General features: G+C 39.8%; 1 protein-coding gene across 5 annotated transcripts in view; it reads left to right on the forward strand.

Annotated features, from left to right (window-relative positions):
• MYRIP (myosin VIIA and Rab interacting protein) overlaps positions 1–21,665 on the forward strand; it is a 195,695-nt gene that overhangs the window by 151,711 nt on the left and 22,319 nt on the right. For 3 of the 5 annotated variants that reach the window (XM_053973556.1, XM_053973563.1, XM_053973569.1), the window contains exons 8-10: positions 6,988–7,165; positions 11,509–12,158; positions 19,662–19,901. In XM_053973556.1, coding sequence (XP_053829531.1) covers positions 6,988–7,165; positions 11,509–12,158; positions 19,662–19,901 — 1,068 coding nt within the window. Of the gene's footprint in view, positions 1–6,987; positions 7,166–8,022; positions 8,119–11,508; positions 12,159–19,661; positions 19,902–21,665 lie in introns of all 5 variants that reach the window. The other 2 variants (XM_053973544.1, XM_053973549.1) reach the window with 1 other exon arrangement.

Consider the following 21,665-nt stretch of genomic DNA (forward strand, 5'->3'; position numbering starts at 1 on the left):
ACACAAGCACTCTTCCAGAGAGGTGTGATAGTAGCAAAGCAAAATCCTCCTGTCCTACACCAGAACCAGGGATCTGGCTTTTGCTGTTCTTCTTTCTCTTCTGCAAGTAAAATGGCAATACTGTCACCACAGGTTACTAACTGAGCTCTCAGTGTCTTCAAACTGGGAAGTGTCTTCCCTGTTTGTTCTTAGTTTCATTTGTTTAGGTTTTTTCAGGACATGTCATACAGCATTCAAAGTGTGGGAGGAGGGAAAAAGAATGGGCTCTGGTTGAAGATGTGAGGAGCAGTAATGGCTAAATGCATAAGGATACCTTGTAAAGGCAAGTGAGGATTACAGTTGCATTGGTGTATCTGTCCTCTGTTCCACAAACTTCAGTAGACTTGTTTACATAAATTCATTATATAGATCAAACTAATATTTTATGCTCCTAGCACTTCCCTAAATTGTTAACTTCAGAAGTACAATAAAGGGATGTTTATACTCATATTCTGGGATCAATATGAAATATCCATTATTACTAGCTTACAAATTCCTTGCAAACAAAACAGTAGCACTTTCACATGTGGGGCCAGCTTTTTTTTCCCTTTTTTACACTATAGGTGATGTTGTGGAGATAGTGGCATGCTCACCAGCAATGGGTTTGTTGAGGAATAACCTCTTGTCTCTCTCCCTTACAACCCTCCTTTCCATCTTGTTAATCAAAGTTAGCTAATCCAAACTGAACCAAAATAAATATGCACCCAAGTGTGGCTCTACATCTTACTACACAGCTGTGCAGTTCATCCTGCTGACAGACCCATTCCTGATAAGCTAATAATTATTTTTGTAGTCTTTTTAAAGGAACAGTGTTTTTAAGGGAATCAGATGTCTAAGAGGCCAGTAGAAGGATGGAAACAATCAATTGCAGCCAGGATATTTCTGTCACTAGTGAACAAAAAGCCAGCTTGGGCAGATCATTGAAGGACATATGTTCTAAGGCTTTTGCAGGAGAGGGACCAGTCATCTTTGCTTTCTCCCAGCCTGCTGTTCAAAGGTTTGCCCTGATGGCTGGGATATCCACAAGGGGTGGTTAGGAGGGAAAAAATCTTCTATTCATCTGCCTGTTCTTGTCCTCTTTTAGAAGGTTGTTAACAGATCCTTTGCCACATACAAGATTAACTAAGGAACAGATGCTCGAAACCCTTGGTATTTCACTCCCACTGCTAGATATCTGGACTGCATACATTTGAGCAGAGCAAAAATCACTTCCAGGATAAATAGGCTGTGGCAGAGTGGCATCATTTGCAAGCTCATACTGTCTCCTTCCTGGTGTGGGAGTTTTCTTACCAAAGGATGTATAAGCTGTTAATGCCTAGGGTTTGCTACTGTATTTGCTACCAGACCTACTGGTTCTGTCTGTGCATTGATTACATTCACAGAGCACAGCTGAGAAGGGGATTTGCTGCACCACTGGCAGGCATAGCTGCAGAACTTGCAAGGGAGGAGAGGGGATTGATAAGGTTGCATTAAGTCATCCAAGTTTATGTGTCAGTTCTAGGTTGATTCTCTGAATAAATAAGGTAGTCCTCAAAGCCCAACTAGCATCTGCCTCTCAGATCAGAGCTTGGCCAGCACAGGATTCTTCAGCCCAAATCCAGAGGTACCTGCCCTCAGCATGGGTGTTGAGGTCTCTGTGCCTGCAGGGGGCTCCTTCTGTGGTGACCTGCAGCTGCCTTATGGCACCCGGGGTTCCCAGTCCCTCCTGGGCCTGGGAGAGTCCTTGGTCTATTCCAAATAATTGCAGAATAAATTACTCTTTCACTAGTTCTACCAGACTGAAGCATAATGTCAGGGTGGAAACAAGGTGAAATAGGAGGAAAGTGCAGGGAAAAACATGCATGACCCAGTTCTAAAGTCCCATCAGATGCTTTTGGGACCTATTTTGAATTACCATTTTGGCTTTTCTTTAGGAGAAAGAGGAATTCTTTTTCATCTCTTGGTGAAAACCCAAACTTTTTAATTTTTTATTACAAAATCTTCATGTTGTCTCTAAAAGATATGCATACATATAAGGCAGTTGTTCAAGGTGAAGAATCTATAGATTATCAACATTAGACTCAATATTTTTTATAATGGTTTATAAAGTTGTTCTTGCTTTTGGTCATGTGTTTTGCTTTTATATATTTGGTGTTCAGAAGAGCGAGCTCGTAAATTGTTACTGATAGAAAATGGAATATTTATATTTATTAAGTAACGGAAGATGAGATTACTTTTTATTCACTCCTTCCTTCTTTAATATTCAGAAACCACTTTGTCTTTTTGTCTTTTTTAAATTTTTTTTATTGAAGGCCATCAATGAGTAAGATGATTCCTTTTAATTCTAGTTCAGTGGAAAATGAAGGCTGAGTTCTCTCCATCCAGATGTTATAAACTGCGCAACAGAAATCCCTGAAGAGGGATTTTTTAAAAAATGATAATAATGTGTCTGTAATTGAAACAAACATGTCACAGGAGGTGCCACTAGGCAGGATTTGGCAGGGAACTCATCTAACTCAGGTGTCTAGAAATGTCTGCTAATACCCCAGCTGTATTTTGTGAGCTGTGCTGCACTGCCCAGCACTCCAGCATGCAGCACCTGCCCTTGTGGGGTGTGTGCAGAGCACAGCAAATGATTTGCGGGGCTGCAGTGCCATCTGCTGATGCGCCAATTTGCTGCAGAAACCAGCAGTGTCTGACTACAAACTTACAGGGCAGCCTTGTCATTTATAACGCATAAATACACCTAAAATAGCACTTGGCAGATGGGTTGGGGTTATTGTTTGCTGAGGAAGCAGAACTTCTGGCTAGGAAATAAACCAAGTATCTTTACCTCCTTTCTTGACATCTCATGTCTTTCTAAATCAACCAAAGTTCCTACATTCCTGCCATATTTTGAAAACTGTATCTAGACTCCTGTATTTTTTTGGACACTATTGGTTCTTCTGCTCTGAGATCTTGATGCAGTCCAAGCATATAGGCAGTTGATAAAGCTTGAGGGACGTGGTTCCTTCATTTGGTCAGTAAAAATCCCTTGTTCCAAAGCAAAGTGATCCAAGAGCCTATCAGGGTAGCCAGCCCTACCTCCAGTACCTCTGTGTATCCATTCACAGGGAAACCACATGGAGCATCAGCCTGCTGGCAGGCTTCTCAAGCCTGTCCCCTTATTTTCAGTGTTTTGCTTCCTAAACAAATGTCCCCAAGGGAATGACATCCCCTATGGCTCTACAGATGAGCTGTTACTTGTGAAGAAGAGAGGCACTGATGCAGCACAGTAATGTGTGCTTCTGCTGCCTGCACAGGTCAGTGCAGCAGTCAAGTCAGCCCACAGGGAAGGACATATTCCATGCTGCAGCTGTAGGGCTGGGGAGTTAGTGGTGCTGGCTGAGTTTAAGTTGATGCAAGTGTGCCAGCCAGGATGAGGGTTTTTGCTGTGCTGCCTCACACCAAATAACTAACTTTCTAGTTTGCTCTTTATTTGCAAAAACAACGAAAGGAGGTATTGAGGTCGTTTGCATTTCAGATAGTCATGAGTTGGGCTGCTAATTGATTGGAGATAAACTTGTACACAAACATTTGCTTTTGTGCTCTGAAAAATGCAGTCAATTTAGACTGGTTTGTTCTCATGCCAGGATGTGCTTCTGTCCTGTTCCTACACCAAGCTTGGCTATTGACACTCCTCTTTTGTGTCATTATCAGTGCTACCAGTGATTTGAACTACTCAGGGATGAATCTTTATGCTTTCTTTCCGCCCCTGCTTGTCTGAGTAAAACACAGTTCTATTATCTCTCCCGCCATCCCTATCTAAAACTAACTTTCAGAACAAAAAATAACCCAATCCTCTACTTTTATATATTCTTCTGAATTGGAGCTTATTAGAACATTGGTACTTCTTGATCATTTCAATCTCTCCAGATACAGAGACCTGAAAATGTAGTATTGAAGAGTGCAAGTTCAACAGCATCTGCCTTTTTCAGGATCTAAATGTCGGTGTGCAGCCAAGCTATTTTGTCATGCCATTACTTTTCTATCCTTGAGCCTTCTGTGACAGTGAGCCATCCTCAGTGAGAAGAGGTGGTACTTCTAGCAGAGCAGTCCAAGGTAGATTTTATCGAAAATTCACACAAAATGTTGAAAAATAATGAGGATGGCCTCAAGCCAAGCTTTGGAGGCACCACAAGCTTTACCCCTTACTGTATTTCAACTGGATTTCCTGGGAAGATTTCTTAGCAGTAGTTCCTACCTAATACCAATTTCCTGCTCCACAGAGACCTTGCAAAAACTGTGAAGAGCAGTCTTCCTCTGATCTGACCCAGAAGTTTTAGCACACAACTTTTAAAAATCAGCTTTTTGCTAGATAAGCTTGTTTGGTTGAGCTTATTTCACATCCTAGATTACTGCGCCACATGAGACTGCGTCCACTTTCTTTTCTGTGCTTCCCTGTTTTTCAGCTCCTTTCATCCTTCAGGCTGTTCATCTCCTTTTTAAATCCTTCAAGCTGTTGTGTCTCACCTAGTCCTTCTGAAAACTTACCTGCCCTACAGTGTGAATGCACGTGAGCTGGCTTTAAATTGCTCGGGCACTGCTGGCCACAGCTTTGCTGCCAAAGCATCAGCCTGGGGGCAGGAGTGCGCAGCTCCTTCAGGAGGTTTTGTGGCCCCTGCCAAGTTCTGCCTTGTCAAGGTTAAGCTGCTGGCAAGTCTTAGGTGAGTTGAGAGCAAAGAGCAGATGCTGCCATCACTGTGATGGCATCCCTTTGCTGTGATGTTTGTGAAATGGTGAGAAGGCACACAAGAAGCTGCCATTTGAGCAAAACAGGAAAGCTGTCAAACATAAAGATAGCTTTCGTTATCAGAGTCTCAGTTATCCTTTACAGACTACTTAAGTTCTTCCTGGTATTCTTCTTCTTAAAGGTCTAGTTCTTCAAGTAATAAGGGAAAATAGATACTACTAAATGTACTGCAGGCTATTCCTTCTTCTGGGTCTTCAGCATCTCTTATCTCTCATGTTTGCTATATGTACATGGAAAAAGAATGTGCCCTGAGAGAATATTCGTGGACAGCCACAACAACTTGCTGCTTCCAGTATATAACAATTTTAACACAAATATTTCAAAAGATGTGGCAGACACCAGACCTAATTTATTGAAAGCATGACAAGTTTGGTAGTTCTAGCATTACAATGAATGAAGTGAACCACAGAACAGTTAAAACTCAGAAAATCTGTGGCAGAATTGTTTATATTGTTCACATCTTCTGCCAGTATGAAATCAAAAGTTCATGAGCAAATTTCCTATAGTGAAACAATTTATGTATCTGTATGCATTGCATTAAATTATTTCATGGTTAAGAAGGATTCAGATGATCTTGATCAGTGAAAGACCTAGTTCAAGGTTTGGAACACACTAAATACACATTTGAATAGGGCTGACTTGTAAAAGTGATGCATCTGAAAGATTCCCTATAGTAAAATTACTTTAAACTTGTTGTGAATAATTTATATCACTAAATTTGAAAGAGACACTCCGATGCATCATATTAGGACCTGTGTCTTTGTATGGACAAGACTAACAAAGTTGTGCATTCATTGTAGTTATAGAAAATATAAAAATATCTAGTGCAATAATTCTGGCTTTTCTTCATCAGTTCAGAAGCCAAACTAAACCCTTGTGCTTAATTGTGTTTCCTTTTACTGCTGAGCCAAGGATACAGGAAGATTTGCAGTTAATTAAATCTTCTGGCATGGTACATGGATCCCACAGCGGAGCATTTCACATGAGAGGAGGTGCAGCCAGAAAGTGGTATAAGTGTGGCTTTCGAGCCAGCAGGACTCCCAGCAATGCTTATGCTATCCTGTGAATTTAAGGGACTTGAAAGTAGCTGAAAAGTCAAGTTCTCCTTTACCTCACTAGCACCAGTGCAAAGCAGACTTCTGATACAGGCAAAGACTGGCCCTTTTGAGAGTAACAGGTTTAGTTCATTATTTGTAATTTGAATATGACTAAAAATGTACAAAGATTTGAGAGTGCCAACTTCGCCCGTACAAAGCAGCGAAACCACTTGAAAACCTGGCATTTACAGTCTTCCACTGTCTCTGCTGGGAAGGCAGCTTGACTCGAGCTCTGAAAATCTTGTTTCTACAACTACGTATGTGATTTGATATGTGAGTGTGAGTTCTACTGAAATCAACAGGATACTGACAGGACTCAAAGCTTTTTAAAATGGGCCAAACTTCAATGTGTCTTCTGTAACTGACTGACTTTTCTGTGCCTAGTCAAAACTAAAATGTCTGATCTGTTTATGTGGAACCAAAGGCAAGTCCTTCCCCCTCAGTAACAGTCAGGCTGATTAACAATTACAACAGTATTTTACCTTATTATGCCTTGAAATGTGACCCTCATAGAACTAAAATAGATGTGCAAGTGTAGGCTAAGTTGAGTTCATTAGTAAGAGAGCATAAAACTGCTCAGCATATTGGGTGTTATGTATGTATGTCCTAGCAAACAGAATTTTGCATTAAAATCAGTTGAGTTGCCTGTGTGTTTCTGGGGAACAGGCTGTTTGTTTGCTTTTTTTTCAATTTTTAACTTCTGCAAATTGTTACACCAGATGGCCTGTTGAGCCAACAATAGAATATCATGTCTCACCACAATGGGATCCCTTTCTGGCTAACTTGAGTCAAAGCACTTTGATATCAGTCCTCACCAAGCACATTCCAACAACTTCACCTTAATTATTTCTCTCCATCTGGTCCATGGTAGTATAAACAACTTCCTGCCTCTTTGCATAGCATAAGAAATGCACATAAATAAGCAATCTAACGCTGAATTCTTTTGAATACATTAAATCCTATTTGTGATGTTAGCAGATCACACACTTGCATGGGTAACTGAATACTAATTATGGTAAAGAGTTGAACAATTAACTTCTTCTGTTTTTAAATTTCACTCTCTGATTTTTAATCCCACAGAGGTCTCAGTCTGCATTCTCCCTGGCTAGTGAAGATATGGCCAGTAAAGGACAAGACCCTGCATCATCTGTGGCTGAGGCTCTTGGGAGGCAGCAAAAGGGACAGTCCAAGAAGCAGAAGGAACGCAAGCTCTCTGCTTTACCCAGCTGGAAGAGTGTAGACAGGCTAAATGAAACAAGTAAATATTTCTAGTACGAATAAGATTCTTTTTATGGTTCTCACTCACATGTGGAATAAATATGACTTAAAGCAAGGACCTTCTTGAGGGCATTTCTGCTGACCTCTGTGCTTTCAGAGGTCACATGTAAAATGTATATTTGATGTTGCCATGTTGAAATTTCATTGGGCTATATAATTGCTTAACTTTCTTAAAAAAAATCTTCAAAATTTGGGTCTCTGTGAAGTTGATTTTGGACTGCTACAAAATTTAGACATCTAGTTTGGTTACATTTCAGGGCTTCTAAGACACAAGAGTTCAAGGGCCCTTCTTTGTCACTGGTAACCTGTCCTCCAGTTGAAGGAGTTTGCAGCCCATTGTATCCCTTCCATGGCACAGGTTACATGGTGAGCCAGTCATTAAAATAATTCACATTTAGAATTCCTCCTTACAACTTTATTTTCAACCCTGATGAATTCACAAATGCAGTGCTCTGTGCAGCCCCACTCACTGGCGCTTCCAGACTAGTTTGAGGAAGCTGTATGAGTAAGAACTTCACAGACCAGCAGCTTCCCTGGATCTGACCTCTGTCATCATGCATTAGGTATAGATGGTGAGCAGCTTTCCAAGTCAGCTCCATTCCTGCCTGAATCAGCACCCTGGGATAGAATGAAATTCCCTGCTTACTTCTAGATGACATAAAGACAGGTTGTAACTGTAGAAGATATCAATGTATATTAGTATCTGAAGGGAGACTGTCAGAGGATGGATCCAGGCTCTGCTCAGTGGTGCCAAGCAATAGGACAAGAAACAACAGGCAGAAACTGATGCACAGAAAGTTCCACCTGGATATGAGAAAGAACTTCTTCACTATGCAGGTGACCAAGCACTGGAACAGGTTGCCCAGAGATGCTGTGGAGTCCCCTTCACTGAAGATATTCAAGAACCTGGATGCAATCCTGTGCCATGTGCAGGTTGGTTGGACCAGCTGACCCACTGTGGTCCCTTCCAACCTAACCCTTTCTGTGCTTCTGCAGTTGTGGCTCCTGCTCTTGGGGTGGTCCCATTTACATTGCCTCTCTTGTTCTGGCTGAAGCATTTGTGAGGCTTCAACTTCCTCACCATTGAGTTGGTTAGTTTTTACCCCTGCAGCTGCACAAGAGCTGAACTCATTGCAGCAGCATTCCCTGGCTCCAAGTGTTGTCGTCCCATGGCAGAAGATATCTGTTCTTGCTTCTTCTCTTGTAGCAGCTGTAGAACCCTTCTGACCCCTGTAGCACACTGGTTCATGAAGCTGTACAAGCAGAAAACTTCTTTTTTGTGGGGTGAGTTCACTGGTGCTGTAGCTCCCACAGCTGCCTCACCAGGCACTGGCAAGCAGAAGAAATTACAATGGGTGTTTGGGTTTGGTGACAACCAGGGACCAGGGCTGCCCATGTGTACAATTTGTTTATCTGTAATGCCAGTTGATAACTGGGGAGACTGAAATTTAGACAATTTCAAAACTTCTCCTCCCCATGAAAGAAATTAATATTGAAATAGTATTTAAATCTGACCTAACCAAGTATGCATTACTCTGTGAATTTCTTAACCAACCTACTGTCAGAAGTGTTTTTCTCCTGGGCATTTTAGTGGAAGGCCTATTTTCAGTAAAGCAGTTAATTTGGTACTTAAATTTAAGCACCCACTTGAATGCCATTGCATTCAACTGTTGAGCAATTTAGTATTTAACAATTGCTTAACCACAGCAGAACAACAAATTGACCCAGTTTCTTCTTGGGGGCTCTACACAGAGGATTTGTTCTGCTTCTTTCATCTAAAAACCACATTTCTGATGAAATTGTGGTGCCTATTGAGCTAATAGTAAATACTTGACTGTGCTAATATCTGTAAATATGGTCTCACCTATGCAGTAATAAGCAGCTTTGTATTGTGATACAGAAAACAAGAGAAATTTCAACCAAAAGTTTGGTGTGGTAACATCAATGGGCTTTTTAAGCATGTAGCCAAAAAGTAGTTGACAATTCATTTTGGTTACAGTTAATATTTGTTTAAATGGTGATTCAAGAGCCTTTATCAATAGTCTTACAATGAAACTTCTTAAATCTTTTTTTTTCCCTTTTCACATGGATGAATTATAGCTTATGCCCAAAGAATTGTGTGAAAAAATATTCTTTCAAGTGACTTCGTTTTGGAAAATCAGGAAGGGAGCACTTGACACTATAGAATAAAAGTGGGATAAAGCTGAGTCAGCTTTCTGAATATAGAGGTCTCAGTTGCTTTCTATCCTGTTTGTCCTCTAAGATGTGATCAACTACTATGCTGTCCTTTCTTCAGTTAACTGAGGTTGGCTGACTGATTCTCACATGGTGTTGTTAAATAGAATAAGGGGATATGGTTTGGGGGAGAAAAAAAGGTTTGTGGCTCCCCATTACATTTGTGTAATGTGGTGCAGCTGAATTCAATTCCTGTTGGAGATTTATATCCTGCAGAGCTGTTGGCTTTGTTTGAAGGAACGATGTTTTAAGGAAAGTTCTTTCTCTCAGGAGAACCCTATACTTCGATTAGTCAGTATAGTTAGGAAAAGTAAACAAGAAAAAGTTTCTTATGTTTGATAGCTTGTTTGGGTTTTTTTCTTCAAAATCAGGGGTTACAATAAAGAATTATTAGTTCTCCTTACACACCTGACTTCAGCTATATCCTTGCTGGATCACTTCTTCAAGAGAACTAGTACTATTTTGATTTCCTTTTAAGCAGGAGTAAGAATTGTATTTTCTCAAGTTCTTTAAATTGACTTAAAACTTAGGAAGTGAAAACAAGCCAAAAGGATTAAAATGAGTAAGAAATGCAAAAGTTGTCATAAAACTCTCAGAGCTCCTAAGTTTAATTACAATTTAATTTTTGTATTGTTTTCTGGGGGGTGTTTTGGTGGTGGTAGTGCACCTCAGACTTTGTTTTTTTAAACTAAGCACAGCTTACTGCATACTAATGTTCTTTATGAACAGCTCCAGGGAAAAAGTAATCTTCTTTTCGTCCTAGTATTTGTAACCATCTCATGCAAAATGCCTAATTATATTCTACAAAAGACCCAGATATTACTGTGTCCATTGGAAAATAGTGATGTTCTGCTTACATTATGAGAAAACTAATGGTTTTTATTAAGTATTTCTATAGGTTTCTGGAAATCATCAATTTGAGTCCATAGGAAGAATCCTTAAGTCTGAAAAGTTCATTCAGTAGGCTGGATTACTGTGTAAATCCATGCCATTATATATTTTTCAAGTGCTGCAGAAGGCAGAATCATCACACATCCATATTTCCCATGAGGGGAATTTTCAATTCTGATTGGAAATTACATCTAAATTTATAAGAAATACAATTCTCAGAGTCATGAGAGTTAAGGAGCACTTTCTGAGCACATTTGTGACTTTTTTTGTTTTTTTATGTTGGAGTTGTAAAACATACTCTGCAAATGTGGAAGGATACAAGAGCAGCAGTGCTTGTGTCAGATAGAATCATCTCATATGGTATTTAGTCTGGGGTACAACAACAGCAGCCATAAGCAAGAGTCAAAGAGAGATTAGGACAAAGCAAGTATTTTTCATACTGCCTCTAAGTAGGCTTTGAACTTTTAGAACTGTCAATTTAATTACTGTCTCAGCTAGAAGTGTTTTTCTGTATTCAGTAAATTTTAGTGGATTTCTCCTTCACCTTCATAGCCATCTCTGTTTTATCAGAGATAATTTCAAGCATACAGAACAACCTTAGGCAAGAAGCTCCATAGGTCTGGCATCCATTGCATCCCACTTCTTTCTTTTGTTTGTTCAGAACCTTGATTTCTGTATCTTCACTTCATGCCCTGTAGTAGTTAGGTTGGAAGAGATTCCCCCATCTCTTTTAGTGTGTATTCTCTCAGTCTTCTGTCTTCCAGATGGCAGAGCTCTGGCTTACTTAATCATTCCTTGAAGGGACACCATTTCAGAACCTGGTACAACCTCTGTTGCTCTTCTATGATTCTTTTTCCATCTTTCCTTTTCAGTGTGGGGGACCAGAATTGCACACAGAATCAAAGACATTTGCAAAACTCAGGATTTATACATGCCTGCGTGCTTATGTTCCATCAGTCTTTCCTAATCGTTCTTTTAGAAAAAAACTTTGGTCCAAGTACTCTCCCATTTTAGTCATCACCATGACTTAAAGCAGTGGCTTCAAAGTAGTAGGGCGGCTTGGCTCTCAACACAAAAGAGTTCATGTGGCAGCAGCACTTGCATTTGTTTGTTGGTTTTGTTGAAACTTTCAGTCTGTGGCAAGTAAAAGCGGCCATTCACAGTGTGATCAGAGTTGTTCTTGTTTCCTTTTCATAGGTCCACCTTCTGTTTTCCAAAGCACTGATGGAAACTGGGTGGCTTTGCAGAACGTCACTCTGCCTCGTCCTCGAATGCTCGCCAAACCAAAGAGTCAGGTGTTCAAAGCTTTGGAGAGCGAGTCCAGCATTGTGTCTGCCTATGACGAGATGGGCTCGGACAGCGAGGATGACTATGACTGGAACGTGGCCTTGAACAAGCTGCGGCGGAGACCCCGACAATTGCCAGATGACTTCTATTACTCCAATTCCCAGTATGGCACTGAGTGGGTTTATGGCAACGATCAGTACCAGGCAGTGACCTCCCCCTCCTCTGGGTTATACACTAACACTGAGACACTGTTCTCCGATTCAGAAACATCTTCAGTAAACTCTTCACAGGAAGCTAAAGGACCTAACAAACTTCTCTGGTTGCAAAGCAGAACTCAAAGTGATATGCCCAGAATGGAAAAGAAGCACTTCCATGGAGAATTAGATGTAAATTTTAATCCGCAGGCAACTAGCTTGGAGTATTCAGACAGCAGTGAGACTGAAGGAGTCCATTATGATTTAGAAAAGAGATCAAGAAGGTGGAAGAAGAACAAAGCCATCTCTGAAGACTTATGTGAAGAAAAGAATCAGGCAAAAGCCAACAGGATGAATTTAAGTCAGGTAATTGTGTCTGAGCTTACCAAATGCATTCTCAAGAAGAATTGGGCAAAACCAATTAAGCTACACTGGCAATATCATGTGAATCATGAGTGGGAGGTGGGGTGTTCTTGCAAGCTTTATCTTCCTTATGTCTCCTAAATAAGAAGAAAAAGTAGGGTGTTAGATAGGCTTTACCTTTTTCTCAAATAGGCCCCTTTCATCCAATCAAAGACATTATTAATGTTGTAAAATACAGTGCTCTTAAGAAAAAAACCCTCAGGGTTTGTCAACAGCTGAGAAATGTTAATTAATCACTTGTTTTGTTGTGCTGTTTTGTTTTTTTTTTTTTACTTCTGTTTTCTTGGTATAAGAAATAACTCATATGCCTGGGAATCTGCTTTGCAGTGTCTACAAATATTTTGGTAAGGGATAAAGCTAATGAGCAACAGAAGTTCAAAAAGGGCTTTTTGTGAAATCCAGTCCAAGTGATGTCTGCTTTTAATTGGTCATCTTAAGATGAGTTCTGATGTGTTAGAGTGTTTGTAAACTACTTCCATTTAAATAATTTGTCAATTCATTAAGAAAACAAACAAAACCCAAACAAACAAACAAAAACCCCAGACTGTAGTATCTCAAACTTGATAAAGCTGTTCATACAGCTTGAATACAGCAAACATTTCTTTTAAATTACAGGTGTTAAATTACAAAGCCAAGAAGTCTCCTCTAGTTTGACCAGATCTAGGACTGATATTAAGGGATCCACTTGTCCCCGAGTATTTTGTTAGCAGTGCAAGCACACAAACTCAGGAGAATTTTGACCCCTTGTTCAGTTCCTGAAGCTGTATCATTGCTGCAGCAGAGTAATAATAAGCCTGAAGCAAGGAGCTGAGGGCTTTCTTCTCCCTGTGTCTCTGATTACAAGCAGCCTGATTCAGTCTTAAAGTTATCCGACCAAATTTAGGATGCCTCGAATAGTTTTTCTTTCCTTATGCTACTAGCCTGTATTTCCTATAGAAAAACATCAGTACAGCTGATTGCAAGTCAATATTATGATTCTAGTATTTCAGCAGGGCTTTAATGCTGGATGTCATTAATTCTGGACCCATTCCATCTGCTTTCAGGACAGAGTGTGGGTGTTCGGGGTGTTCTGTACTGATTCATTTATACTCGTGTCCTCATATATTTAAAATCAACAGTTCTCAAAAGGGGAGAATGATGTAATATACTGTGATCTGACAGCACATCAGTGGCCATTATTGACTTCTTAGAACATCAGGCAGAATTACAAGGCTTTACAGGAACTGCACAAAGATTATATCTTGTACGCAGACTCTGCATTTAGCTTTCTGGCTTTGTGTATTCGTGCATGATCTCTGTGTGTCTGTAGTCATATTGTGGCTTCCTAGTCACAATAGACAATATGTAGAGCATGGAAGATCAAAGCTCACAGAGAAAGTCCTGGAGACATTATAGAATCATAGAACCATTTAGAGTGGAAACATTTTTAAGTTCATCAAGTCCAGCTGTTAACCCTGCCCTGAAGGGTTGATCACTAAAGGTTGTCCCTAACTGCCACAACTACATGTCTTTTAAATACCTCCAGGGATGGTGAAGCAACCACTTCCCTGTGCAGCCTGTTCCAGTGCTGGATAATCCTTTCTGCAAAGAAATTTTTCATAATATCCAATCTAAACCTCCCCCATGCTCTTCCAGGTGAGGTCAGAAAGGCAGGGTGCTTCCCAAACATCTGTGGTGGCATCCTTTAGCATCTTAGTGTGTGCTTCAAAGTGCAAGCTGGTGTGGAAAATGATTCTTCTTTCCCAAGTCTTTTGTGAGTTGCTTTGTCTCTTGTAACCTCTCTGTTGTGCTAAAAGTGCAAGATTCAGGATTCTAACCCACTCTCCCCTTCATTTTACCCTTGAGGCTAAAAGAGGCTGTTTCTGCTCCCCTGCTTCCTCAGCCTCAGTGGGGCAAGCAGAGGCAGATCTGCCTCCACATCATGCCACTGTTTTCAAAGCAATGAAATTCTCACTAGGAAGTATATGTATGGGTGGGTTTGCATGTGTTTAGTTTGTGTTTGGACAAACACACACACACAGAGTTGTCTGATTTCTCAGCTGGTGCTCACATTTTTAGAACCTGTACTCCAACTTCAGCAAACAAGCAATGCTGGCACCAGGAATGGAATGACTTCCACAGTTTAGAGCAAGAATGTTGCATGGTTGAACAATTCTAGGAAGCAAGTAAAATTGTCATGTGTGTAAGGAACCTGATTTAATGTATGAAAATGAATTAGCCAAACATCATTTACATTGTTCAGGAAAATGAGATTAAAGGGATGTCAGAGTTTCATATATTCCCCAGAATTATGTATTGATCTTGGTAAAATGATTGATTTGAGGCTGCAGCAGGGACAGCCCTACATATAAACAGTTCTACAAAATTATAATGTAGGTGTGTGAAGAACTGCAGACAGTATAGACTTAAGAAAGATTGACTGCAGGGTCTTAAACCAGGCATCGCTTTTCACATTATGAGATTATGCTGAGTTTGCAGAGACCATACAAACTCTTCTAAATTCTTGTTGAACCAAGATACTAGACAGCGAATAACTGATTATGTGTCAATTGCAGTAAAGAAACACTTTTTCAGTACTTTACTGCATTTGAATATAATCTTATTTTACTGCATTGTAATAATAAGGTGATGATTTGTTAACCATTATGTTTTCATCAGCATTGTGGAACAGGATTTCAGTTTATCAGTCTAAAAGTTGGCGTTTCATTTTTACTTTTCAAATAGTGAAAGTTGCTTTCTTGTTTTCTACTCTCCAAGTTTCTCAGTGAGATGAAAACAAGCCCTTTTTCTTCTGTGCTGTGAGTCTAGAGAGTTGTAAGCAGTTATGTTCTGGAAAAACTGCAGTCAGTTCATGACTCATAACTGAATTTCAATTTAAAATAAAGTATTTTTTATTCAGGATCCACTTCCTAGAGTAGGATAATGCTGTGGAATTTTTTTAAAAATATATTTTAGACGCAACAGTGGAATGCTGACTTTGTGACTGAGAGAGAATTTTTTGTTTAAAGTCTTTAGTGACTTAGAAGGGGAAACCTGAGAACAGATACCAAGATGTGCTGTATCTGTGGAATTTTTTGCTTAATGATAAGTAAAAGAACAAGCTCATTTACTGAGCTGTCTGTAGAGATGCCATAAACACAGTCATGAAGCAAGACATGAAAACTGTCCTAATAAAACCAAAGTCCTGCTATAAATAATATCTGATTGCTTATGTACCACAAAAGACATATTTCTGTGGGAACTGAACTGGAAAGTGCAACCTTGCTTTTAATGATTATTTTTCAAATGATAACTTTTTACAAAAAATGGACAATTAAGCCACCAATCATCATCTGCTTTTATTATCAATAATTGTAATAATAGTTGATACTATTTGTAATAATAATAATCATATATTGACGCTCATCTTTTTGAGAGAAGGATATCACTGTTGCTTAATGTAGCTGAAGTTCTTATGTTTCTGATGCAAAGTGGAGGGGCTTAATTGCTTAAGTGAAAGAAGTGCCCTCATTATGAGTTTGCTTCTTTGATCAGCAGACCCCACCTGTTAATTACAGCCCTCCTGCCTTGCACCAGGTTAGGGGTGAGCACTATCAGACTGCCTGTTCCCACAGGATGGCACTTGGGATGTATTCTTTGCAAACAGCTCCCTGAAATCACTCTGGCTCTTGAAGAGAAACTGCCTGCAAACCTCATAATTTGTGTATTCTCATAAAAATTTTAGTTTCCAATTTTTGGTTTCCGATATGAAGGGAACTTTCTCTCAGGAATTTATAATTTAACATAGATTTTGTTCTGGAGCATCTTTTTTTGTATTTTGTTTCCGTCCGCTCTGATTACATTGAGTTATCAGCGATTTGTGTGCAAGGATTTGGACACTATTTATGAGTAAAGATGTATTTGTTGTTTTCATTGTCTCCTAAAAGACTTATGCTTGCATAGAAACACTTGATTTTCTTTCAGTGAAACTGGGTTCATGGTTTTGTCAGTCTGCCAGGCCCTCACAGAAGCTCAGTTTTCAGATAAAATGGTACCCCTTTATTCTTGTTTGCAGTTATTAGCATTGTGTATTGCTGATAGATGCAAATGGGAATTTACACAATGATTTGTGTCATGGCAAAAAAATGTCATTAAACTTACCAGAAAGAGTGAAAACATGAACAGTAAAGAATAACACAATTTAATGGAGCATCTATTCAATAATAATAGTAGTACCTTTCAATTTAATTATTTTATTTTTTTCATGGCTGCTAATGCATTTTTTAATTTGTCAATCCATGAAAGACATTTAGTCTCCTCACAAATAGTTTTCTACCACTATCTGAAAAGCCCAACACACAAGTCAAGCAGCCTTCTATTAACAGAAACCACAAAGTGCATCAGTGTAAGGTACCATTATCTCTGCATGTGCACAGGAATTAACAGCTCTAGCCAATATAGATAATCCAACCACTCATTTAAAAGAGGCTGGAAAGCTAAAAAAAGGGATTATAGACATACCTGAGCCCAGCTGTAATACAGTCAATACTCTCAAGATGAGTCCTCCCCCAAGAAACAATATGTATTCAAAACACGGATTTAGCTAATGCAGAATGAGTCCCTGGGGTTGCCAAGGCATCTCATGACTTCCACCTGTGCTGGCAGACCTAGCAAAAAGATCTTTAAGTTGCTGCCGTGTATGATTCTATGAAGTCTGGTATTTTTTCAGGATCGAGAGAAGTTGTTATATTGCTGATGTCAATACAGATTCTTTAGATTAACAAGTGGTGCTTCCCATGGGTGTATCTGGGCATTGCTACTCCAATAAAGCTGCTAAGCAGTTAAAGCTAAGCAGATCTATTTAAGAAGCCCCCAGAGGACTGGTACATGACCTGCTGTACAGTGAAGTCTGTCAGTACAGCAGTGAGGAGGAAGGGTGGGAAAATCCACTACTCTGGACTGCTGGCCTCCCTCACTGCTCCACTAGATTTTGTATACATATCTGTAAGCTCATTTAAACAAGAATATCAAATTCTTGTCTTTACAAGCTTGATCTGCTCAAATGTCTGCATAGAATAGGATTTTCTTCTTTTCCTTGCAGGCTTGATCTCAAGGTAAACCGTGTTCAATCTTCATCAACACTGCTACAGTAAGCCCACACCCCTAGTGCAGAGCTGTAACCTAAACCAGGTTTTGGTAGATGAGAGCAGTACCAATTTTTGGAGGTACCAATTAAATAAATGGAGGTAATTCAAGTAAAGAGGGGTTCCACTGATTGGCTTAGACTGGATACCTAGCTGTAAATAACTCAGGTTTAATGAGCTGTATCTTCACTGAACTGTAGTCTCATAAAATACAAGTGTACAGTTTAGCTGGGCTTTCTATCCTGTATATCACATAAATTATGATTGTTCCTTTCCTGGGTACAAATTGATGGACTGATTGATTCAGCAACAGGTTTCAGGGCTTTTTCGTAGTAGTATAGTGACTTGTGAGTCTTAGTCATTGGCAGATTGTTGGTTGGGGTGTAATAGTGGTATTTGTAATGAGTTGTGGAGTGATGTGCAAGAAATGTCTGAAGAAAACTTCTCTTGCAATTTGAGGAAACATTGTTATGATAGAGATTTTTAATTTAAGAGGTGAAATACACCAGTCTTTTGCATATACATAAGAGCATGTCATATTATAAAAGTGAAGTGATAACACACTAGTTTGAAACCTTTTTTTTTATCGTTGATCAGCTTTTTACCAGAAAAAAAGCTTTTTATCTTGCAGAAGCTGATTGTTTGGGAAGGAAGTTTCAGCATAAATCCATGGTTCCCCTTCTCCTGTAGCTCTCAAATTTCTGTTGTTTCTTCAAATTCTGATTTTCTAAAAAGCCCTTCTGCATCCTGAAGGTGAACTATAAAGCAATAATTTAGTTGTGTAATTGATTGAATTGCAAGTAACTGCTGATAAAAATTGTCCAGAACACTGTGAAAGTGCTGAAAACTCCAGTATAGTTTACTGTATGAAAGATGAGAACTGACATTATGAACACGATGTGTCAATCCATTAAAAGCAGTTCAGTGGGTAGGGTTTGTGAGGGAGTGAGCAGAGTTAACATTTCCTGTGAGAACTGGAGGTAATTGGTTCATCCCTGAACAGTGCTGCTACAGTTGCTCCTGTTTATGTATTTCCAAATGAATGGAAGACAGAACACAGATTTTAGTCTCTCCAGCAGTGTCTGGTTTTGTCACAGTATGAGAACCTAAGGCAGACAGGAATAATTTCCTCTCTGAGAATTGCTCCAAATCATCCTCCTAGACCTGCTGAGATGTGCCTATCACTCTGGTCCCAGTCTGAATTCTTCATAGCCACCTTCTGGGTGGTTTTGCACAATTATGTTCCATTTCAAAATATCTGTCACTTTTAAACCTACCTAATGCCATCTTATTTCATGGACTTGGCTGAAGCACCAAACAAGCTAAAGATTCAAAACTTTCTCTCAGCAGTCAGCAGGGAGAAAACATTTCCAGAAAGCAGCAAATACTATAGGTGGAACAAGTTGCTCTGGGAGGTGCCTCTCTCTCTCCAGGGACTGTAGTGGAAATCAGGGCAACTTGGGTCCTAATCAGACAACACAGATCCAGAAAATGAATTGATACATACCTGGCGATTAGTTTTTAGAACAAGTATGAGATATTCTCAGAATTTGTCAGCAGGAGCTGACAAAACTATCCCCCTTTCCACCTTATTAAATGCTGGGAAAAGATTTTGCTTTTCTTCTCTTCAGCTTCCAAAGGGACTTGTGGCCTAGTCTGTAGCACCCACTGCACTTAACTGATCCTTTAAGTGTTTCCCAGCTTTAAGAATCCAAGACTCAGAACAGAAGATGCTCCTGAAGACTGAACCTGTTCCACGGAGGTTGGCATTTGAAAAAAAAAAAATCATCTCTGCAGAGGATCTACCTATGCAAATAATCACAGGGAAAGCTGACAATCTTAAGCCACATTATGTAAAAAAAAGAGGAGTTTTTCAAAATTTGTTTCCAATAGTCTTTAAGCATAACATGGATTATGCTCAAGACCAAGCAGTCAAGGAATGCAAGCACAGCTTTCAACTGAAAGCTGAACACAACTGCCAGGTTACAGGTTATTTCATTCCCACACCACACTTTTATCTGCACTGTGCCTGTGAGGGATGGCAGTACTGGGAATGGGAAATACAGGCATGTTCTATTAGTTGCACACAGATACATAGTGATTTTCGTAGTTCCTTTTTAGATAACATGAAAGTAAGAAGGAATGATGAATACCATCCAGCAAGTGTTGGTTTACTGGCATTCCTTTTCTATCAGAACACTTAATATACTTTCTTTTAGTTTCCCTGCAGAGTGACCATACCTATAGTTTTCTAGAAAGCTGTTTGTTTTTTCTTTCTGTGCCTAAATAGGAATTGATATGGTTTTTTCTAATGTCTTTGTAGAATTTTGGTGATTTATCAGAAACAGATATAAGCAATGAGGATCAGCACCATGATGTCAAGCCTGAACTTATGGAGGATGAGCTTAAATCCAGGTTATTTCAGCTTGCTGCTAAAATGAGTGACAAGGAAACATCATCTGGTGAAGAACAAGAGTCAGAACCTGGAATAGATCTGGAAAACCAGAAAGAAAGTTTGTCCTCAGAGGAAAATGGCAGAACTCTTCAGGAAGAGTTAAAAAAGGTAAGTGTTAGTTATAAAGGAGTGGGAATAGTACTCTAAGAGTTAGAATCTGAAAAGAGAAAATTCAGGCTAGAAAACTGAACACAGTTACTTAAAAAAACCTGAGGTCCTTCATATAGGTCTGAGACTGAACCTCTTGCACACATAAAAGTTCAGTTAAGATGCGTTTTTCTCTCTGTGAGGAACAGAAAGCCTACATCCTCAGTTCCAAGCAGGGAACTTAGCTTGTGCAACAGAACTGTTAACTGGATGATATTAATGGAATTATGTCAGTTTATACTGACTGAAAATCAACTTAAACTTTCTCATTTTAAAAACATATCCAGTTTTTCTTTTTTTTTGTCCTTGCTAACCAGACAGTTTAAGTGATTTTCCATCCTTTTAGTTGCTCCTCTCTTTGTAGTATTATCTAGTTCATGCTGATGGCATAGATTCTTCTTTTGCATCTCTATTAAAATATCTAGTGTTTCTTTAAAGTTTTCCAACCCTGTTATCCTGTCAGCTAATAGGCTTCTGAGAGTAGTAACATTTTCTAATGAAACTGATATTCGGTGTCAGTTCTGATAGTGCCTGAGATCCTCCATTTGTGCCATTTCACCCTTACAATGAGATACCAGATTTCAGTGTCACTCACAGGATTTACCACTTCCTCTATTCCCTTTCTACCTCTGAATTTCTCTTCAGGTCATGTGGTCTGCTTGAATTTGTGCCGGAGTCTTCCCCGGATTTGGGTGACTCCGGATGGTGGTAAAGTCTCTCCTCCAACCCGTGCCTTCAAAGAAAGACTCAGTAGTCTTCAGTCGTCCGGTCTCAAGGCAGTTTATTGCATATTATCTCAAGGCACACAGACTCCCTGACATTGTCCCTGACTCTGTCTGTCCCTGACTCTGTCTGTCCCCGTCTCTGGCTGTCCCCCTCTCTCCTCCCCGAAGGGAGGGTGCCATCTTTTATATCACACATTACGTATTAGGTGTTTATAGTTTTTTCCCAATGCCTACTACCTATGTTGAACAATGACTTTCTACTCTAAACCAATCTGTGAGTGCCAACACCACCAAGAACATGGAGAATAGGAAGAAGAAAGAAGGAGGACAGGGCACGCCCAAATCCCTCCATCTTAGAACCTCTGACCCCCATGTACAAACCTCAGACCCCCCTGTACAAGGCCTAAAACCCCCCTGTACAGCACTCAAAAATCCTACCTTTCACCTTGTGACTACTTCTATTATAATATCTAAACTTTTGTGATTTCTTGTTCTTCCTGCAAGGTTGGTAAATTGTTCCATGGGTCAAGCTCAAGACCACAGGGGTCCCTGGCCGCCTGCCAGGGTCTCAGAGGCTTCTGCCCTGGGCCCAGAACATCCAAGAGTGTCTGAGGGACACCTTGGGTTCCGACAAATTTGGTGCTAGAGGAGCCTAGTGGTGCCCCTTGCCAGTCAAGCACTCTTATTCCTTAGATCCACTTAGGCTGATTCTAGTTTGCTGCATATCTTGACATGCCTTTTGTGTTATTGTGTGCACAGCAGCTCAGCTTTGACAAGGAATGTGGACAGCTCTCTAAAGGAAATCTATTTGTCATAGTTTGGAAGGTGTTTTGTTCAAATTATATAAAGAACTAATATAATGGGAGGTGAAAACAGGATCAAGTAATCCAGGCAGATGATAAAGGTGCTGTCCAAGAATGCAGGAACGGTGTCACAAAAGCCAGTGTCCGTCTGGAGCTGAATCCGTCCAGAGACACAAAAGGAAAAAATGTCTTGTACA

Source organism: Vidua macroura, chromosome 1, assembly GCF_024509145.1.
Source record: "Vidua macroura isolate BioBank_ID:100142 chromosome 1, ASM2450914v1, whole genome shotgun sequence".
NCBI lineage: Eukaryota > Metazoa > Chordata > Aves > Passeriformes > Viduidae > Vidua > Vidua macroura.